At 39.4% G+C, this 22,539-nt stretch overlaps 1 protein-coding gene across 15 annotated transcripts in view; it reads left to right on the top strand.

Moving 5' to 3' along the window:
* The window catches only part of arvcfb (ARVCF delta catenin family member b), a 136,864-nt gene that overhangs the window by 85,268 nt on the left and 29,057 nt on the right, over positions 1 to 22,539 (top strand). For 11 of the 15 annotated variants that reach the window (XM_037258397.1, XM_037258396.1, XM_037258403.1 and 8 more), the window contains 5 exons: positions 3,657 to 3,815; positions 5,503 to 5,646; positions 7,317 to 7,957; positions 13,915 to 14,420; positions 20,197 to 20,380. In XM_037258397.1, coding sequence (XP_037114292.1) covers positions 3,657 to 3,815; positions 5,503 to 5,646; positions 7,317 to 7,957; positions 13,915 to 14,420; positions 20,197 to 20,380 — 1,634 coding nt within the window. Of the gene's footprint in view, positions 1 to 2,693; positions 2,871 to 3,656; positions 3,816 to 5,502; positions 5,647 to 7,316; positions 7,958 to 13,914; positions 14,421 to 20,196; positions 20,381 to 22,539 lie in introns of those variants that run through there. The other 4 variants (XM_037258405.1, XM_037258407.1, XM_037258411.1 and 1 more) reach the window with 2 other exon arrangements.

Here is a 22,539-nt window from a genome sequence, read left to right on the forward strand (position 1 = left end):
ACTTTTAAGAAGCCATATGTCCCCTTGTGATCTGTTTAATGTCATGTACTCTACATGAGCTGACCCAAGGGCACTCATGCTTAAATATGTAATTTGTGCAATCAGCGTCAAATGCAAATTGTAGATTTCAATATCATTCTATTTAACTGCTATATATGAGTGATGTTCTCAGAGAGACTATATTTTCCAGTTTGGCTGTATTTTGTTGCGGGTAGTTTCTATTTTTTCCGCTGTTACAGGGAAGTCAAAAACGTTACGGAGAGGGATGGGCGGTAGATTAACTCGGATAAATGCTTGGTACTCCAGGATTCTTTTCACTGAAGTCTCACTGGAATGGCAATTGCAGATGCGAATAACTAACGGTGAACAGCAAATTAATAAGTGACAAGAGATATAACACACAAACACACACGCCAAGGCCGAAAAAAAGAGAATAATTTTTATTTTATCGCATGGAGTGGCCTCTGTGTACATTTATCATTTGAGATCTGCACAATAAATGTTTACAAAAAATTAGAAAAATTAAATTATGTTGTTTGGCATTGTTCTTGATTCAGGTTTGCTGACACTCTGTTTTGATGAAAGTTCAGTACAACCAGATGTGCGATGTGTTATGCTCTAGTCAGATGATTTGACGATAGTATATCCAATAATGCATAGATTTGGATCAGGATACAGTAGTTATGTCCTTGCAATTTCAAATTATAAAATAATTCTCTTTAGAGCAATTAATGTTAATCCACCATAACTATTAGGTTCCACAACTATCTGACTAACTAGCTTATCTTTTTGACTTCAAGTGTCTTAGCTCAATATATCCTGCCCTTGCGCCCCAAAGCATCCTCGTAGGCAGCCGAGCTAGCCTATTACTAGACAGCTTTTAATCACAAATTCATGAGTTGGACTTGTTAAATTGAACTCCTAAATTCCCCTTACTGCAAGCAGAGATGAGGAGAAGCGAGCAAGGAACGTAAACCAGAGGCACAGCGGGAAGCTTGGATCATCAAGTTTGACAGCGAGACTCTAAGGATCTCATCCCTCTGCTCCTGATGTTTTGCCAACGGCTCTTTTTCAAACGAGTCTAGGATTGTATCTCTTATTTTACACGCTCTGTTTTGACGGCCTCTTCTCTAGGTTCATCCAGTGAGCTTGTAAATAGAGCCACGGAATTGTTGTTAGTTTGTAAAACTTTTATTAGCAGAGAGCTAACAAGAAGACGCAAAGAGCACAGCAGCAACAGACCGTTGTTGTTTTTCAAACTGTGTTACAAATTATGCATACAGGATTGAAGTTAAATATAGATTTCAGATTTCATTTTTCTAGGAAGGAATCATGTGAAGTCAGATGGGTAGGCCAATTCAGGGTGTCAGAAGGTGTCAAAATAACCTCTGAAAAATCTTTGGCAGTACAGTAAAATAATAGTTATTAATAATGATTAAAAAAAACATGCTGCAAATATACCATTGGAGCTTTAGCTGCCATGGGTATAAAAGGATTGTTAAGGTGATCTCATCATAATTGTTATTTGTTTTTTTCCCCACTGATAATTGCAAGAACTAGTCAGGAAAATGAACAAAAAATATGTGTTTTAGAATGAACACCGTGTAAGCAGTAATGACGATTTTTCAAATGCTTAGCCACTCGAAGGACACTTTTCTGTGCTGTTCTTTTCTGTGCAGGAGTCAATTCTAGAAATTGACATTTTGGTAGCAATTGTGCACTGCAAACAAATGCATCTCACTTGACACAGCTTTCCCAGTGGCTAATTTCCATTAATGGGCCTTTTGAAAGTATAATGACCCAACTCTGTTTAGTTCAGAGGTGTAATTGCCCATTACTGGATTGAGAGGAGCAGGTAAATAGAAAAGTTTCATGTTCATTGTTTTGTTTAAACTAGGCATACAAACAATAAATGAGATCAGGTCATCCATCAAGGGCATTTAAATTGGAAGTTTGCAATGCGAGCGGTGCAATTTAACGAGGATTTTGTCTAAAGAAAATAAAAAAAGCATCACCACCGCGACCAACAGATAAACATTTGGATTTAGTGACACTGTGTCAGGCAAACAGTGGCGCCCAAGTTATGTGATGAAAACAAAAGGGGCATCTTGAAAAACACAACAGACCACTGAGATGTGACGAATTGCCACCCCTTAAATTTTATTTATGTATTGTAAATGTCTATGCTTTGTAGTTACAGGACATTACTTGATACTCATTCGCTTAAACAGTACAGGTACTTCAAATAGGATCCTAAAACACTTTGATATCGTTCGAAGCTCCTCTTCCAACAATACAATGGTGGCATACACATTTTGAAAACTGTGCTGGAAGCTTTGAGGCCGCTGGTGTTTTGGTCACCGCTTGGCAACATGTAAAACATCTTGAGGTTCTAAATAGCTACTCAGTAGACCAAAATCATACATGTGAACATTCTCTGGTTATATCATTCATTTTTTTAAATCAGTAATTGCCAGAAACACTATCTTTCCTTGCTCCATTAGAAGGACTGTATTGTTGTCATTTATCCACAGCAGTGGCGTACATCCCAATAGTATCTTTATATTTGTATCCATCAGCAGAAAAATAAGCAGGAAGTTCAGCTTTTCACACTCACAAGGGCCAGGTGGTGAGAGTTGTACTTCCATTCTTTCCTGAAGCCTTTTTTTTTTCTTTTCTTTCAAACTCATAGTCATACTTCCTTTTGCTAGGAAGAACCACTTTAAAATTAAAGTGTGAGGCGTTGCAGTCATTTTACAGTCGTCTTTCATAAGTAAATAAGGAAAACTGCCAATACCAATTATAACCGGGATTCATTTGTGGATCATTTGGCTTCTTTTATTTTGCTCTACACATGCCAAAACAACAAGGTATTTAAATTTAGAGAATACTGTTGAAAGAACTGACTCGTACTTTTGCATTTATTGTAAAGGGAAATTGAGGATTTTTGCTCCTCATAAAACCTTAATAATAATCAGAAGTAAAAATATGTATACTGTTTTAGAATAAAACTTCTCATTTCTTCCTCTTTTACTAAATTTACTACTCATGTCTTGTGATTTGTACATTCTTCACCCCCGCTTGACACTCCATCATTGCATTGTTCTGTTTTATGATTATCCAATATTTTCAGTGTTGTAACTTAATATTACATTTTTTCTCAGATAGTGGTCGTAGCCCCAAATATATTTTGGATGAACAAGATTTGACCTCCACTTCACCAACCAACATTGAATACTTTAGTGCATATTATCTTGATGCTCGTGCTCTTAAGGCCGCGCCGAGTGTTTTTTCTGTTGTTAGACTCGGGAGAATGCGCACACTTGAACGTCTATCGACAGTGTGTCTACTGTGCTGTTCTGGCAGAAGCGGATCAGTAACTTTGTAGATGTGGGTCATAAGGGGATCACAAACAGTACGCTGCACAGTAGGAGCCACTATGGCTGACAGCAGGAGGGGCAATCATGATGTTCAGTGTCGAGTCTTCTTATGCTCTTTGCTTTATAACATGAAGCTTTGAAGCATGTATTTAAAGTAGAATTTGTCCAGGATAAGCTTCAAACATAAAAAAAAAACTTTACCTAGATGTGCTTTTCCCGCTCCAATTTATTGTCAAAAACAATCAATAAATGCATTGACTTTCCCTCATTGTGCAGGAGCAGAGCCCCAGCAACGCCACTTCTCTGGCCATGATGCAGGAGCCGCCGGAAGTGGTGGAAGAGACAGTCACCATAGAGGAGGACCCCGGGACCCCTACTTCCCATGTTTCGGTGGTCACTTCGGATGATGGGACCACACGCCGCACAGAAACCAAGGTAAGATTCAAAGGTTGTCATTTTGTTTTTCTTTCACAAAAGTCCAAAAGTCCACGTGGATGGATAGATCTGATGCATTGTTTATATATTGGCGCTCCTTTGAATATATTTTGAATCTCCACTTTTGAATAATTTTGACATTTTAAAGTGATTCTCGATGTTCTCCTAGATGTCCTGTTAAAAAGTGATATGCAGCATCACTAATGAAACCACGTTTTAGACGCTCTCTCTTCAACCATTTGCTGCTCGAACTGTACTGTACTACTTGCTATATACTACAATTTATAGTATTAGAGAGTATTAAAGACAAGCAGGGAAGAGAGGAAAACAGATTGCTTCACTTTGTCTTTATAGCTTTGGATTATAAACATGTTTTCAGCAAATAATTATTTTTTTCCAATTGAGTTGAGACTAATTGAGGTGTATTTGTCAGAGTTGGGTTTCTGAATTTTGACATTTTCTGGCAATTCATTCAGTTTGTCTTTATTCATGTTAGCTTAGCTTGAATTGAGCTTGAATTGAAAAAAAAAATTGAATAAAAATGTATTCTGTGACTTGTTAGCCCCTTGATTTTGAACATGAATATGCTACATACAATTAGGCCAAAATTACTGATAAAACAAACCAAAGACAGAATTAACCAAATGAGCAACCTAGCAGTTGGGGGTTCAATACCTTGCCCTTTTCTCAAGTGCACTTCAACAGTGCTCTCTAACCAAGCGGGTGTAGTATGTTGCCGGATTTAACTTGGCTGAAACCTTCACTGTGGAAACAAACCATTTATCTACTGTGTGGTCACAGCTTCATTTATTTTTAGTGACTATCTGCATTTCTCATTTTTTCTTGAACTTTTCTGTGGCTCAAATGATTTTCTCCATTATACAAATCTTGATTCACCATTTTATGGATTTGGTCATCTGATGTTGACTTGCAGAAGAGTGGCAAACACTGCATGGTGATCCCAGTCAGTAGAATGTGTAATTATAAAGTCTGGCTTAATCCAGCATTAGGGGCACCCAATGCCCTCCAGTGTGTTTACTATGAGGAAAGCGGCCGCACATGACTTTATGTAGTCACAAGGAGAACTTCTTAGGGATGTTGTGTGCATTACAACACCAATTAAAAGCTATGCCGGCGAGTATGGGGAAAGGAAGGACACATTTTTAAAAGGGTTAGCCATCCCTGGGAGCTTATATGGAGTGTTATTTGGAAGTCACTTTGAGGAGAAAAGCAGACAACTATTTGAGGGGAGAACTCGAGCAAAACATCTCTGTGGTTGCAAATGTTGTAGATCCAGAAACTCTGCCACTTGTCATCTCGACTTTCCCATGTTTACTTTTGTTCAGATTTCATTTGTCTGCTGGTTAACTTTCAGAATGTTTTTTTACGGCATCGTACTTGTATTCCTATTACGCGACACACTCGGGGCTGCAATCGCTCCTGAAATTCTGTCTGCAACTCTGATAACAACTTTGAAATTTCTTTGCTAATCAGTCAGTCTAAAAACATCTACACCCCCAGGACATTGTAAAAGAACTCCTCCTTTAAGATAAACCTTACTCCATTTCTCTTCCCATTGACGCCAGCTTTTCTTGTCATAGTCCCAACATTCAAATGTGTCAGTCAGTAAAATAGCTTATGCCACTGTTTACTATACACTTGGCTGATACGCATCCTTCAACTCTAGGTGACCAAAGTGGTCAAAACTGTTACCCTCTGCACCTATCATTCAGTACCAGTGACAGAGAGCTTGGTAGTGGAGTCAAGGCCTGCCACTAGGACACCCACACCAGTCTCCATCTTCAACAGTCCTCCATATGACGCAGAGCCAGTAAAGAATGCGGAACCCTGTTTGATTTTCTCCTGTGCATTTTGCTACCCCTCCCATCTTAACGTATTTCGAGTCAATACTAACATTTGACTTCCTAAAAAACTGAGTTGCTACCTTATTTGATCACATTTAAGCTCTGAAAAAAGTCAGTGCTGCGGAGGTTGTGAAACCTTTTACCTAAAGTGGACAGTTTGCCTGCAGTCTTTTTCTCCCTTTGATCAGTTGGTAAACATAAATGGCATGCCTGTCGACTTTAGAGTCTTTTAAAGCGCAGTTCAGATTTTCCAAGCACAAAGCCTGTCTGTCGTTTATATACAGTTTGCACTTCTCTTTTCGCACTTCCACCTCTCCATGAAATGTGGAAAAGCTTTGTCAACTCAAACATAAAAAGTTGTTCTTGAGTCCTGTGAGGGTTGCAACCTTCACTGCTGCTGGGACAAATCAGAAACATTAGTTGCCCTCTTATCTACAACAAGCAGAATACAAATCATACATTGTCAGGAAGACATTTGTAAAAATGAACTAAAGGCAATCTGACTATTATTCCCCATTAGGGAATAACGTTCTCATATCAGCTGCTTCCATAGTAAAAGTAGGAAAGTGCACTTTTCCTTTCAAGGTCACAGACTTAATTTGGAACAAGCAAATAAGCTTTTTATTTTTAATTTTTCAAAGAATACGCAGAATAGCACTACAACCACATTCACTACTAATTAAGTAGGAACTTGGAATTCCTGAAATGGGTTTTTTGTTAAGACTCACATTTGGAGTGTACTCAAGCCTTCAAGGCATGTAATGTCTGCATTGTTTTGGTTTCATCAACCTTAATCATCCATCCATCTAGCATGAAGGCACACAAACAGATATCATTGGTCCTTTTTTCCACGCACACCATTGTAGCATTGAAATAATGTTTCATTCATTATTATTGATTTCTTGCAGTCAAGATGGAATGACTCAAAACCCTGTCCGATACGAAACAAAATGCATCAGAACGGCACCACTGCTGAGGACAATTTATTTTAATTAGCATAATTAATTTGGAGATTATTATATAGCAGGCAATGCAATAGGTAATTATTGACCTCAACAGTATTTACTGGGCGGCAAATTGGTTTTTACAACCTGAATAACACAGGTAATGGTGTTTGTTTGCTCTGTGTCATCAGTAAGACTCGGCGAAAGAATAATTCTGAAGCTATTGAATGAATTGAGTGTGAGCGATAGCTACATGAAAGTTTGCTTGTCATGGTAATATAGCTCTAAATAACACAGTACAGTTCTCCCTACTCCCTCATGGGATGAAAGATTCAGTCTGTTGGTGCTGTAACACTCAGATATCTCTCTAACAAAACATTTCAATATGGCAGCCAAACAATATGGTTAATGTAAGCTACGATTTATTTTGATTTGTGTCAATGAAACGGAACCGATCTTTACGGCGTGACTCATGGCTATTCCTACATTGACTTAATACTTTTGGAATCTATACACAACCATTGACATTTTTTCCTCTCTTTCTGCATGGTGTGCCACGAGTGTCTAAAAGCTTTTGTAAGAAAGGAGCATGGCTTTCATTGTTTTCGATGCTGCACGGTAGTGTTATTTCTTGGATGCAAAAACCTTTTTCTGTCCAATTGTATGACACGTGTGTCTGAATTCCTCTGCAGGTGACCAAAATGGTGAAGACGGTGACCACACGGACTGTGCGTCAGGTTCCTCTTGGCCCTGATGGCTTGCCCATGCCAGAGGGTTCATCCCCATTGGGAAGCTACACCGACTCCATTGACCGGCGTTATATCAAGAATGGGGGCGATCGCTTCATCACGCCTCAAGCCTCATCCACCTTGACACGCTCTTACAACAACTCCTACAATGATTCCTACGGTGAGACGCCAGAGAGTCAGTACATTCGCCACTACGGTCTGCATGACGGCTACACTGATTTGGCGGACAACTACGGCAGCCTGTCACGAGGCGTCAACTTCCGTCCGCCTCGCTACCCCTACATGCCGAATAGCTACCGGCCAGAGAACAGCTATACACTGCCCATTCGTAAGGATGACTATGGCCATGTGGCCCAACCCCAGGTGCCTATGGGTAGCAGCACTGTTGACCTGAATCGCTCCCAGCCTGAGCGCTTTCAGGCCGAACCATATGGCCTGGAAGATGATCGTCGCAGCTTTGGCCCTGAGGATGAGGAGCCATATGAGCTCGAACCTGACTATTCCACCGCTAACCGACGCACACTAAAAGGAGCCAACCGGGGTCGCACCCATAGGGAACCACTTCGTGATGGGCCCAGAGTCAGGTGAGGAGAAATGCATAATGTGGTTGCGATATCCTTTTCGCGTGTTTCTTATTCATGACTTGTGTGAATCGTAGCCTACTTTTTGTGCGTTAGTACTTTTTTGTTTGAAAAATTTATGGACAAATTTGTGGGCTCAACTGATTGACCATTTGGTTTGGGTGAGACAGTTTTCTTCCCCATGAATGTTAAATATTAAATCTTATTTTATCAAGTTTTATTACCATATATACAGGGAATAAAAAAGATTACACTGTACCGTTCAAATGGTAAGTGTTTGTGATAAAAAAAAAAAAGAGACCAAGAAAAGTAATTTCAAAACTTTTTGCACCATTAATGTGAATGTGACCTATAAGCCATACAACGCAATATAAAAAAAAATCAGAGTGCGGATGGAAAAACAAACAATTGCGATAATGTGTTGAGTGTTCAGTTTTGTAGCTTTATCGCCTTATATTCCTCTCGTAAGTTGTTGGAGTGTGTCTGTGGGAATTGTTTTATTCAGTTGGAAGCACATTTGCGAGGTCAGGCGCCACTTATGTTGGACCTGAGAGAGGGCCTGATGACTCACTGTGTTTGTTGTAGTTGATCTCAAAGGTGTTTGATTGCCTTTTGGTCAGGGTTCTGTGCAGGCTTGCATGCTTTGTGGACTTTGCTTTGTTCCCTGCGATACAGTTTTGCTGGAACAGACTAATCTAAACTCTTCCAATGAACTTGGATGTATACAAATGTAACAAATTTCTTGGTGAAACAATTAGGGTTTTGCAGGAAATTAGAGGTCTGGTCTGCTTGTCCCCAACTAGCGTCCCGTGGACCCCTGCCGTTCTTTGGGCTATTTAGAACCATCCCACACAGGGACAATAAACCAAAAATATTTTCTTGATGGTAAAGAGTCTGAATGAATTTAAAAATCTGGAGAAGCCGCCTTTTCTTTGACTTGTGATACAGTTTGTAAAAAAATGAGCCCACAAGCTATCAAAAATTGGTCATAAGACAAACGTCTTTCGAGAGCATCTGCAGAAAGAAGAAAAAAGTCAAATGATGAGACAGAAGCAGAGCGTACAATTTCAAAGAAAACAACAGCTCCACGTAAGAGACAATGACAGCCATTTGACTTTAAATACAGGTATACCCTTACAAATGAATTTCACCCAACAAGCCTTCTCTGAGTAATAAGTGGTGACAGGCTTGTAAATGAGGCAGTGAAGCCCTGAAAAACGCTAATTAATCATTCTATACCTTGGTTCTGTTTCCATTTACAACTATCTTTGTGAAGCATTTGTAATCATTGTTGATTGCCTCTCTGTTTTCAACTCCATCCGTCCATTCATCCCAAACAGCTTCATCCTCACAAGGGTTGCAGGTCTGCTGACTTCGGGTAGTAGGTGGGGAACACCCTAAACTGGTTGCCAGCCAATCGCAGGGCACACATACACAAACAGAAATTTACAACTAAGGACAGTTTTGAGTGGTCAATTAACTAACCATGCAAATCTTTGGACTGTGGGAGGAAACCAGAGTACCTGTAGGAAACCCACGCAGACACGGGAAAAACATGCAAACTCCACTGTGCGGCCGCCTCAACTATAGAGTGTATATAAAAAGAAATACAGAACCACGTGTCTTTATAGTGTTAAATTAAAGATGTCAAAACTGCCCTTGTCTTCATCGATTATTTAATATGTGGCCCTTGGGAAAAAAACAGTTTGACCATCCGTGGCTTAAATGATGAAACAAACTCAAACTCAGAGGTAGACAACTCCAGTCAAAGAGAGCCTGTTTTGGAAGTGTCCCTCCTACAACACATTTGATTCAAATGATTAGGATTATATTCTGGGTTCTGAAGAGCTTGCTGATGAGCTGACTGCAGTACTCTTTTGGTACAAGAGTTGAAGGTGGATCAACTCTTTTCCATTTGTCTCTGCTGAGACTTTTAGCTCTTAACACACTTGACAGTCTCCTTTAGCTTCCTCTCCTGACCCATCAGTTATCTGTCCGTGACTACATCCCACTGCAATTTCCCTCACCCATCCGTTATGCGTGAGTCAGTGTGTTTCCACTGCCACGGTTCTGCATATGTGTGTGTCTTCATGCCAGTGTGATTAATAGATTCTTTTGAACTGGGTCAGACTTTTGGGATGTCTACCAGACAATCTCTAATGGCTCATTTCTCCTTGGGCAACCTGCACCTGGCCACCTGCATCTTGGGGTCACCACATACACACAGGCACACACAGACACACACATACACACGCGTTTCTTAATTGAGAGTTGGCTTGTCACATTCTAATCAAGTCGTGTCTGTAGGGGTTGGCCCATGGAAGTGATCTGTCACCAGGCAGCTCCACCTCCTCCTTCTCTTCTTCTTCTTCCTTACCCCGTCACCACCACCCGCACCCCCCACTTCTTCCTTCATCCTGCCGAAAGATTTCCTCAGAGACCTGCATTGTCTGTTTGATACTTTGCTTCCTGTTTATCATGTTTGAGCTAACCCTGAAGAATCCCCTAAATAATAGAAAAACATTTTCTGTCTATTTGAAATAATGAAATCAGCCAGCCGTGGCTGGGAATAATATTATGCAGAGCACTGACAAAGACTAACCCATAAACAATCCAGGCTTGCTGTTTTGTGGCCATTTTTGCTGTTGCTCAGCCAAGCGTTTTGCATCATAAAAAAAGAAGCCAACCAGAATTCAGGGAAAAGCTGTATGATACGTTGGCCACATTCACTTAAATGCTCACACTGAAGAGATGAAAACATTTGGACAAATTTGAATCCTTTCAAGTTCCTCGTTTTTCAAGAGATACCAGAGACATGGGTCAAGGACAGCTTTTTCCTCAAAGGATGGCAAAAATAATTGGTAGGATAGTGAAAGTATGATTTATAGTACCTGCAAGACTGTGTTCCGATTACATTAACGATAATATTCCATATACAGCTGAGCCTCGACTATATGTGGACTTTGGGGTCCAGAATTTGGGAATCACATTAACCCCGAAGGCGCGTTATGACAAATTGATGACAAACTGATGACAAATTCGCAAACATTCACTACCTTTGCAAACACTTGCAAACCTTTCCAACTCAGTGGGATACAGGCTTTAAGTAATGTTCCGAGAATTAGTGTCACCTAGGAAACAAATTATTATCCCTGTCTCAACTTCACATCAGTGATTTAAACAGAAAAGAAAAATAAAACAGATGCAAAAATGTATGCACAATTATCCAAGTCAAATCCTATATAAATAATCATTTAAAACACTGTGAATATAGTTATCATACGTTCACCACCTCTTAAAAAAATTGCCAATGCATTCATAGACGAGTGCACGTACAAATAACCTGACTGTTTAGCAGCCTTATCAACACGACGTACTGTAATCATCATTAGGGCCGAAAGCCCAGAGCCCTTTCACGTCCTGCTGAATAAACCCCTCCGTGTACACACAATGACGCCAATTTAAATGCAAATCATGACATTCCCATCACTCAGCCAGCCGCATGACGTTTGTTTCACCAAAAGCCTGGTCACGTTGGCCAAGACCTTAAACTGAGAGCTGTGAAAATGTTGATCTCCTCTGTGGTGAAAATTTGGCAGAAACATGGTTGATAACTGTGGAGAAGGGAAGAATGTGTTATTGGTAAGGATCTGACATTGCTTGGAGTAGAATTATCTTCCTTCAGTAGCAACACAGATATCCAAAACTGGATGACGTCCTCAGAGAATCGGAGCATGTTAAGGAAGCTAAGGAAGCACTTATTGGCAACTCATTTTAGGAAAGTGTTTTACGTACATATAGCCAAACCTCAGACTTGTTGTATTTTAAAAGATTCATTGCAATCATTTGAATTGAGGCTTTTCAGGGCCTTCCAACAGTTTTTTTCATGGCTTCTCTGGAACTTTTAATCATTGTTGACGGACCAAATGACGACATTTAAGCATACATACTGTAAGTGGTATTCATGAAAATGTGCTGCATTTGACATTACATGTGACAACCAAAGTTACTTAGCACTTTTCTACTCTTCACTCTTATCTCATTTTTGGGTTTGTAGTGCATGCAAATTTGGACTGTCATAGATTCTCGCTCATTATCTGTTCATTCCTTTTTCCATCTAGCTGAATTGGCGATATAGAGTCGTATCTTATTTCGTTGCTCAAGCAATTTGCATTGTATCAATTCCCCCAGCAACAGAATCTGACTCTAACCATAAAAGCTGGTGTGTTACTGCAGGGCTTCTGGAAGCAAAATATCTGAGGAATACAGAAGATTTCCAGGACGATGCCGCATGGAGCTTTTACTTTTTACGTCCCTGCCTGCTAGGGACTGTGAAAATGCATAATGAACACAAAAATAATTCAAGCTTGATGTCTCACTGGAAATGTGTGCCACCCACCACCGTTGGCCACTATTTTGTTGCTCAACTAAACCATCATACATCAAATATCACTGATGCTGAAAACGCCAGTTGGATCATTAAACAAGATAAACAAATCTCATACTCCGAGATGTACCATCACTAAGGTCCATTCCTCAAAATTATTCTGCCAAACAACCCTGCATCATGTAATCATAATCATGAATATCGTTGCAAGTAAACATATGTGAAACATTTTGAATTATCTTGAATTCTTAATTCCTAATTTTTATTGAACCCAACAGTAGGTGAACTTATGTACTGATGACGAGAAACGGTTTTAGATCAGACCTGCTCCTGTCACAAGAGATTTTCAGCCATTCCACTTTACAAATCTGTTTCAGTTCGAGGTCATGCCAGAGCATCTCCCTCAGGTTCAGACCAAGACTGGGCCACTCCAGAAGGACCATTTTCTTCTGTTAAAGCCATTAAGTTGTTGATTTACTTGTGCGCTTTGAGTCGTTTTACTTGTGCGCTTTGAGTCGGTCTGTGGCTGCATCAGCCAAATCTCTGAGCGTTAAATTGCAGACAGATGGTTTCAAGTTCTACAGCGAAATGTCTGATTAAACTTGGGAAATTAATTCTTCCTTTGATAATACAATCTATTTAGGACCTGAGAAACGAAAGCAGTCCCGAACAATGATCCTCCCTCTATGATACATAATTGTCGGAATAAGTTTTTAAAGATAGTGTGCTGTGCCTTTTTGTTCTCCGCACACAGTGTTGTGTGTGCCTTCCAAATAACTATACTAAACTTTTGTCCCATCTGTCCACACAATCATATGCCAGTAGCACTGAGGGAAATCCAAAAATCCATCCCTTTGCTGGCTGTGTCAGATGAGCTGATGCGGCGCATTAATAATCAGACCACAGCAAGGAGTGACAACAAGAGAGAGCTTAATATTTGGCATTTTTAAGCATACCAACACAGGCCTTTCTTAAAATTCTGACAGCCAATAAGCTCAATTTAAAATCAAGTTGTTTTGTTACTGGCTCACGTGCCGGCTCACGGTTCACCTGTTTTCTGTGTTCGGTCATGCGACATTTGCAAGCTGAGCTATTAGGCACTCTGATGCCATTTTAAGTCCACGACAAGTGTCAAAACGATCACCGCCTGAAGTGGATAAAAACTTATTTCATATTCCACAATATGAATATCAGAATACAAAAAATGTGCAGGGCATATATATATATATTCTACTGTATTAACGTAAAAAACATTTTTGACTTCACTCTCTCCCTTTAATGAATTTTTGCTTTAAGATTTTTCTTGAGGAAAAAAAAAATATTTTTTATTACTTTCTCACCAATTTGGAGCAAATTCAAACCTCATACAGAATTTCCATGTCCTCTATGCACACTACTGCGTTTTAACACCCACATCGTTTCACCTTGCTTTCACCTCCTCATTAGTCATTGGCCTCAGTTTCTCTGTCTCACTGACGAGCTAATTCTGCTCTCAGACAAATTGCAGTCCCCCTGTATTTAGCCCCCCCCAATTCCTCTGATCTTTATTGTCCTCTTTGTCTGTATTTTCCAGAGGCTACCCAGAAGAGCCCATTGATACAGAGCTGATTGATGAACGCCATCCGTACATCCATGGCATGTATTGTGCGCCACTGGCGCAACCAGAGCGAGGGAGCATGGCCAGTCTGGACCATATGGGAGGTCGCCGTTCACCTTCAATTGATAGCATTCGTAAGGATCCACGTTGGCGTGATCCGGATCTACCAGAGGTTATCGCCATGTTGGGCCACCCCATTGACCCTGTCAAGTCCAATGCTGCTGCCTATTTGCAGCACCTCTGCTATGAAAATGATAAAATCAAAAAGGATGTGCGCCAGCTGAAGGGAATTCCTATCCTGGTGGGACTACTGGACCACCCCAAGTCTGAGGTCCACCGCAAAGCTTGTGGTGCCTTACGCAACATCTCCTATGGCAAGGACAATGACAATAAGGTGGCCATCAAAACCTGTGATGGTATTCCTGCTCTCATTCGCCTCCTGAGGAAGACTAATGACATGGAGGTTCGAGAGCTCATCACTGGTAAGATATTTATTTTTAGATTAATAGTGCACATATGTAACTTTTTAGTTTCATTTATTACTCTCTAGAGAATTTTCTATTTTCTAAATTCACTTTTGCTGTCTAACATGCTGTATATATTTGCTGCAGGTTTATTCATAGATTCCATCAAAATGTAAGCGCTCGCGACTGCATTTCTCATCTCTCACTGTATGATAAACCATGGCAGAGGCAGCAAATGCATCAAATCAACACAATACACAACAAAGAAATAGTAACCATTACTCAACATCATAGAACTAATGATCAGGGGCATCACAAATGTACTCAAAACTAATTTCTCATGGCAGAGTTGGTGAATTTTGAATCTTAAAGCACTTAAAATAATTGACAGTGCCTGAGTGACCTCATCAGCATGTCTGAGAATTAATTAAGTTATGCTGCTGCCAATGCGTAAAAGCATGCATCTTTTTAATTAGAACATGTCCTTGGTTGTACTGTGCAGATTATCATTACTATTGTTTTTAATAAATGTCTTCGGACACGCAAGTCATTTCTGCAGTTCTGCAGTTACCTTGCAGTCTTGTTTTGTGCTTTTCGGGGGTTGCATTGTAGCTATTTTCAGTTTTTATTTCTGGGGTTATTCAATTCTGTCTGCCCTTAAGTGGTTAAATTGCATGCTTTCGAGGCCTCAGTTCTGGAAATTGAGATCGGTCACTCTAAAATCTTCCGCTTGGTTTCACTGATGAACGCCTTTGTTCTTTTATTGGTGTCTTTTGGACATTATCTTGTTGAATACTGAACAGTTTGCTTGTGATAAATTGGGAGATAAATGTTTCTGTAGACTTGATTTTTCTCTTGCCATCATGTTGTTTTTCATCAAGGACAATTCATAGAAGAAGAAGAAGAGTCACAGAAGAGTCTATGCAAGCCCAAGGCCTGAAATTACCTCTGAGTTTCACTGATTAACTTTTATGTTTGGGATCATTAGCAAACTTTATTCTGCCCCCCTTCACTTTAGTAAGGGTTCATCTTTGTCTCATTAGTCCAGAACGCACTGTCCCAGCATTGCTTTGGGGCTTGTCTCAACATTTTTGTGCAAACTCCTCCTCTTCCTGTGTAAGTGGTTTGCGTTCATCTGGATTTATGTTCACAAAAGGTGCTATTTTATTAAGTTGTATATTGGATCCAGTTGTAAATACCTGGAAATGAAAGCTGCAATTATTCCACTGGCCTAGTGCACCCTCATGCGGTTTAAAGTGATAATAACATGTCAAGTGATCAACTATACTGTATAGTAAGTAATGTGTTAATGATCAAGTAATAATGTGTTAATAACTTCACATATAAGTCGCTCCTGATTATAAGTCGCACCCCCGGCCAAACTATGAAAAAAACTGCGACTTGTAGTCCGGAAAGTACGGTAATTAGTTGGCAACAAAGGCATAAGCTTTAAACACAGAATCCAACTGTCTGTCCGTCCGTCGACCTAAATAGAATGGTTGCTGTCTCTAAATGGGTGATGATTGTGTATATGTGTAGAACTCAATAGTAGATACAAAAAGTTATGAATTCAAAGTCACTTTTATTTGCAAATTGCCATGATTTCCAGTACATTGGCATGGGTCTTGGTCCCTCGAAAGGGTTGCTTTCCTAATTGCAAAAAGTGTGGACGTATGTTTATTTTGACAGAGATGTCATGGTGAGCGATGACTTAGGCACGGCAAAAATGATTGCCTTTATAACACCGCATTGCATTTGCTAAAAATAACCCTGCTACACAAGATAGGGTGAAAGGAATGCAGGGGAACCTTCTTTTCCTTCTACTCCTTCTTTCTCTCTCATTCCTTTTCTAATCCTTGAAATCTTTTCTTTTCTCTATTCTTTTTCTACACATTTGATTCATTGTGTTGCAGTTTTTCCCTCCAGCTTCATGTTTCCCTCTCCAGTGTGTTGGTCCCAGTGAAACAGGCTCATCACAATGCAAGCTCAGCTTGCAGCCTCAGCCCATCTGGCCAACATTCGGCAGTCAACCCCCTCCCCTACAATTACACATAATTGAGGGGTTTTAAATATAGACATCTTTTTTTAGTATTTTTTCCATAAGAATTGGCTGTAGGAGTGGTCTGTAACTGTAAAACCACAGAGTTATTCTTTAACCTGCTAGGGAAAGTAATGATGTGGACGTTGGTGTATTTTCCATATTCTAGGACCCATTTGTTCTTTTTTTAATTGCATCTTGTCCATCTCAGTTCTTCTAATTTGAATTTTCCTAGGTTTCTGTCTTGTTCATTTCCACCAATATGCCTAAAAATGTTTTTTAAGGACTCCTCAAATAAATCATTGGCAAAACAGGTTTTTAAGTTAAGCGGGATGGTCGGCATCTGCTAAATGTAACTAATAAAGTAACTTGTATTCTATCTTAAATGAAGTAATCAATAAAGTTACTGAATTGTGTTTTTATGGTAATTGTGGCAGCACTGCCTATGGCCTTCAGGAAGACACGCGCAATAGGAAATAGATGGATGGATAGATTGATGTAAATAGTAAGGCCCCAAACACTTCAGGCATAACACCCAACACCATTTGTATAAATTGGAGTTTCATGTAACCCTATCAACTTAACTAAAATCAACTCAGGTCAACTTGATTCCATTTAAAGATCACTCATGCATTAACCACTTTGTTAAGTGTGCTAATGGAGTTAATTTTGTAGTTTGGGACCAGCAATAACTCAAGGTACAGCTGGTCAGCTGACCTGAGGAACCAAGCAATCAGGATGAACAAGCTCAAATAGTTACGGCTTGGCAGAACAAAGATTTGAATACAAATAACGGAATCTTAAAATGGGCTAAAAAGTGCACAGTCAATCAGTGGAGGAAGGCCAGAATTATGTGCTCGCCAGAATTATGTGCTCGCTATTTCATGCTCCAAATTGTGAAGAGCAGCTTTTTGGACCAATTTAAAGATGTTTGAGGGAGGACTGTCTGTCACCAAAGAAGAAAGCATTAAGTAATCCTGTCGAGATGTGACAATTCTCACAGAAAACTTGTACACATTCTTCTTTTAAAAAAACATGATGATGATCAATGTAATCTGCTTGCTTCTGATATGTTACTCATTCCAGAGTGTAGTTAAATGCAGTCACAGATGTCACGTGTTAGATCTTAAACACAATGTTTACAGAAAAGAGTTTGGTTTCCATTCAAGTCTAAAAAAAATCGACCATCATATGTCTTAAGGCAGAAGTGAAAATGCATTTTCCACCCAAAGGTAATTACAATTCATTTTGTCCTAATTTCCCTTACACCAAAATATCATGTAAATTTGTTTACCATTTTTTGTTAATTCTAATCAAAACCAAAATCTAAGTTCCCTTACAGCGTTGGACATACATAATTTACTGTAAATGTATCCTTCCTTTCTTTAGTGTCCCCATATAATTAAAGTAAGAATTTCGACTAAATTTGTTTCTGTTAAAATCTCTATTTTTTCCAGAAATCATTCAGCCCGACTTCAAATGCACAAAGGGCTTTAATAATAAATGATAAACGGTTCAATATTTAAATGTGTTAGACTGCATCTTGAAGATATTAAACGGAAAGTCAACCCAAAAATGTAGTGTTTGTTGTGACAGGCTGCTTTCCTATATTGCCAGTGAGGTTGAGTCAGAAAAAGACTGGGTGGGGGAAGAACATTAATAAGAGGGACAAACTTAATAGCCAAGCCAGAAGAACATAATTTCTGTTTGTGCTCCCAGGATAATGTAATTAGTTGTAACCTCAACTCCAGGACCATTCCCTGCTCACGCAAATCCTAAGCATCAAAGACAGGGCAAATGTAAAGACTAAGAGAAGAAGTAGGGAAATTCATCTGACAACCACTTCAGATTTGTTTTTCTTGCTGTTATATAGTGACACACACACATGCATGCTGGTTGCATCAAAGCTTTAATCTCGCTTCATTGCACTACCAATTACTGCGAACGAAAGCCATCGATGGCCGCAGAGTTTCACAATGCACATGTGGGTTCTTTAACCAACATTCGATTTGCATATTATCCTCAAGAATATGGTAGATCTGGTATATTTTCATATAATTATTATCGCGTAAGTTCAACACATCTTGTGGTTTCGTGTGTGCAACTTCGAGACACAGCGCACACGCACCGCAGTCTGCAGTTCGTACGTCTTCCATACGGACACTGCAATGGATCTATTCTACAGTCAGTGTGAATTGGGCTTTGGACACACACAAATATTTGTGTGTGAGTCACTGTAGTCACCTCCAGGAATTGTATTTGTAGTTTTGATTGCTTTCAGTAATGTTCAAATATTTCTTGCCAATCGTATTTCTCTGCGGCATTCAATTTATTTTTTGCCATCGTCTTTATTCACTGCTTGTTCTCCTAAAGCCAACTGGCTTCTCATATGTTGACAACATGTTGAGTGGTGCTTGTCATAACTAAAACTGATGCCAGTATCACAACTGTGCAAGTAATCAAACCCAGCAGGCAGGCAAGAATGTTTGTTTGTCATCTTATTGACGTTGCCAGGAAGAGCACATTATTTATGAGATTTAGAAGAGGATACCCATTCTTGAACACCCTTGTGCATTTTGTGGATAAATATCAACATTGATGATTGAAAAAAGATGATGAAGTTAAGTCTGACAAATGTTTGTTGTTTCTTCTCAGTTGAATCCTGTTGATCGGATGTCTAATATTGCATATAACCCAGCCCAGGCCCAGCCCATAAGAATGCAAGTGTGTGTGTGTGTGTGTGTGTGTGTGTGTGTGTGTGTGTGTGTGTATATGTGCTGAGTTAGCGTGGTTCTTTCAGCTTAATCATGACTCTGCCCATGAAATCCTCTTTTTGAGTTAAAACACAAAACTGTGAAGAAATGGTTGTATGACCAGCCCAGAATCTATTGCGGGAGCATTTGTGTGTTTTATATTTCTCCTCTGAGGTGAAGAACTTGTTTTAAGCCACTTCAGATAAGGTTGTTAGTTTTATGCTCCCTGAATCTAACAGCAGGAAGGAAGGAGTGTGATAAGTAATGACAGACACTCAAACTTGAAGAATGAGTTAATAAAAACAGAAGCACCAACTCTTCCCAATATGGAACTCCATTTTTAATTGTCACCCACTGCATGCTAAAGGGGTCATGTTTTTGTTACCCCTTTGTTTAAAAAAAAAAAAAAAAAAAAAAAGCACACAATTGCTCTACTAGTTTTCACAAAACTTTATGGAGGGTCGGGGCATCAACTGAGGCAGATCCCATTCAGTTCATTTTTGTAGAGTTCATATCCTTACATACAGCCACTGGATCATGGTTTTGGCTGTATCTTTTTCTGTGCGTTTTTCTAGCCTTATTACATAAAGATTACAGTAAATTGAGTGTGATATGTTGTGTATTTTGTGACATTCTGCTGGAAGGCAACTAAGCCAGCACAGGAAAATTATAGTAATATATAATAGGTATCGTGGAAACAAGAAAACACGATAGCAGTCGTATGAGCGTTGTCTTCTCTTTTCGTCTTGAATTGGATTTTATGCCAATAAAAACATGCATTTAAGTGTGATCATAAAGTTTGACCTGCTGGACAGCTGTTATAGCGAATTGTCACTTTGTTTCTTTGTATCCCCACCACCCTTTAAATCATTTTTTTTTCATTTACTTTCAGTCTTCTCTCCTGTCTTTTATTATATGCTTATTTATAATCCTCGTTCATTATTGCTGACTTAATTTTTGTCATCTTTATCATCTGTTTCTTCTCTTGCCTTCCCCCTTGTAGGGACTCTTTGGAACCTGTCCTCCTATGAACCCTTGAAGATGGTCATCATAAACCACGGCCTCCAAACAATGACCAACGAGGTCATCATCCCGCACTCTGGGTGGGAGCATGAACCAAATGAGGACTCAAAGCCACGTGATGCAGAGTGGACCACTGTCTTCAAAAACACCTCCGGGTGCTTGAGGTAGGCTCAACAATTCAATCAAGAATTGGACCAGCATTGGTTCATTTGCATTTCTAATTTTTTGGACAAGAAATGAATAATGAATTATGTAAAACTCATTTGGGAACTAGATTATCTCATCTAAATTTTGTAGATAGGTGATTACAGATCATATTCCACTGCAAAGATCAAATTGCAACTATCGCAGTGTGTCATGACAACACAGGTGGTGGTGCCGCAGCTGCCACCACATGTCCAATGTAAAATATTGTGTACTGGGACCCATCAACGCAGCACATGACATTTCCTTACTCGCTTAATACTATCTAAGATTAACACAAATATTTACACCTGTATTTCCCATTGTTTTAATTTTATGTTCACAATTAATTTTGTACATGCTGGGTGTGGTCCACACACGTTGTTGCTCAAACTTGTGGAAAATATATGAGGAAAAAGACTTTGAAAGTTGACTAGAAACAAGAGAACTTGAAGATGTTTCACCCTTAATACAAAAGGCTTTTTCATTCCAAATTTTAGTTTTGGAGTTCCCATATATACCGTATTTTCCGGACTATAAGGCGGACCTACAAACCTAAAATTTTCTCAAAAGCCGACAGTGCGCCTTATAGTCCGGTGCGCCTATATATGGACCAAATTCCTCAATTTAAACTGGCCCGAAGCATTGTGTCATGAAATCAATCACAAGTGGCCCACTGAAGACTATGAATCATGTATCAAAAAGACTATGGATCATTATTTTGTGATTATAAAGTAATTTGTTGCGTCTGAAGTTGAAATAAAAAGATAAAATGGAGAATGATTTGATTTGGATTAAAAATCTGACATGATGCATTAATGGTGCGCCTTATAGTCCGGTGTGCCTTATACAAGGACAAAGTTTTAAAATGGGCCATTCATTGTAGGTGCGCCTTATAGTCCGGAAAATACGGTACTGTAAGTTTCTGGCTGGTTTGTTTTGGTGGAATTTGTTGTTGTTCCCGCCAAATTAGTGAATGACACACTCTATACAGAGATGAGACTGCTGAATGACACACTCTTTACAGAAATAAACTCAAATAATTTATGGTATGATGTCATATGTTTATATCATATAGACCTGGTGTGACCATAAGTGTCGATTAGTGGAATCTGTGGACGTGAGTGTGACTGTCTGTCTTCATGTACCCTGCCATTAACTTGTCATTTCTCCACAATCAGTTTGGCAAAATGCAACAACATTCAAAAGAGTATTTTATCCTCTGCCTTCTTGTATGCTTTCAAGCAGGTGTCATTGGATTATCATGCCTCATGCCTGACTGTGCTTGCCAAGCTTGTCTACACTGTAACCTGGAGCAAAACATACCTCAGCAGTCAATGCTTCAGCTTCATGTTTTACATTTACAAGTTAGAGACAAGAAAAGAGAAAATAACTAAATTATTTAAACATTTTGCTCCTAGCTAGTTTTTTTTAATCAAAGACAGCAAAGCCACACCTTATACCAGTGGTTCTTAATCTTGTTGGAGGTACCGAAACCCGCTAGTTTCATATGCGCATTCACCGAACCCCTCTTTGGTGAAAAATATACACAATGCATGAACTCACAACAAATAACATACCTGCAACTCAGTGTGAGTTCTGCTATTATCTTTGCGAGACCAGTTCAGATATGCATCATCACAAATTTACACGATAAATCAGGTGTCCGGACCTCCGCAGTGCCGAACCTTTGAGACCGACTCACCGAACACCTAGGGTTCGATCAAACCCAGATTAAGAAACACTGCCTTAGACAGTGTAAAAACTCCCTTGCCGTTTCCGAAAAAAAATATTGATCATTATCTGAAGAGCGGCGATAATGAACCGTGAGGGAATAAACAAAAGTTCACAGATATAGTTTTAAAACGTTACACCGAAGTCATTGCTATTTTTACTCCATTTAACATGCGTTTTCATCTCTGTCTTTTTCACACAGGTACCGTGCAAAAGTCTTAGGGCACAGCTAGGTTTGTCTTGCTGAGCCTTATTAACAGTCGTTGTCATGACTTGTAAAACAGGAACTAATAGGACAGAGCATGTTTATACAAATTAATACCAAAAACTGTAGAGGAATGGAGTGTGAAGGAAAAACAATTACATTTCAATTAACAACTCAATATGTCTCATTACCCGTTGGCAA

Source organism: Syngnathus acus, chromosome 9 (genome assembly GCF_901709675.1).
Source record: "Syngnathus acus chromosome 9, fSynAcu1.2, whole genome shotgun sequence".
Lineage (NCBI taxonomy): Eukaryota > Metazoa > Chordata > Actinopteri > Syngnathiformes > Syngnathidae > Syngnathus > Syngnathus acus.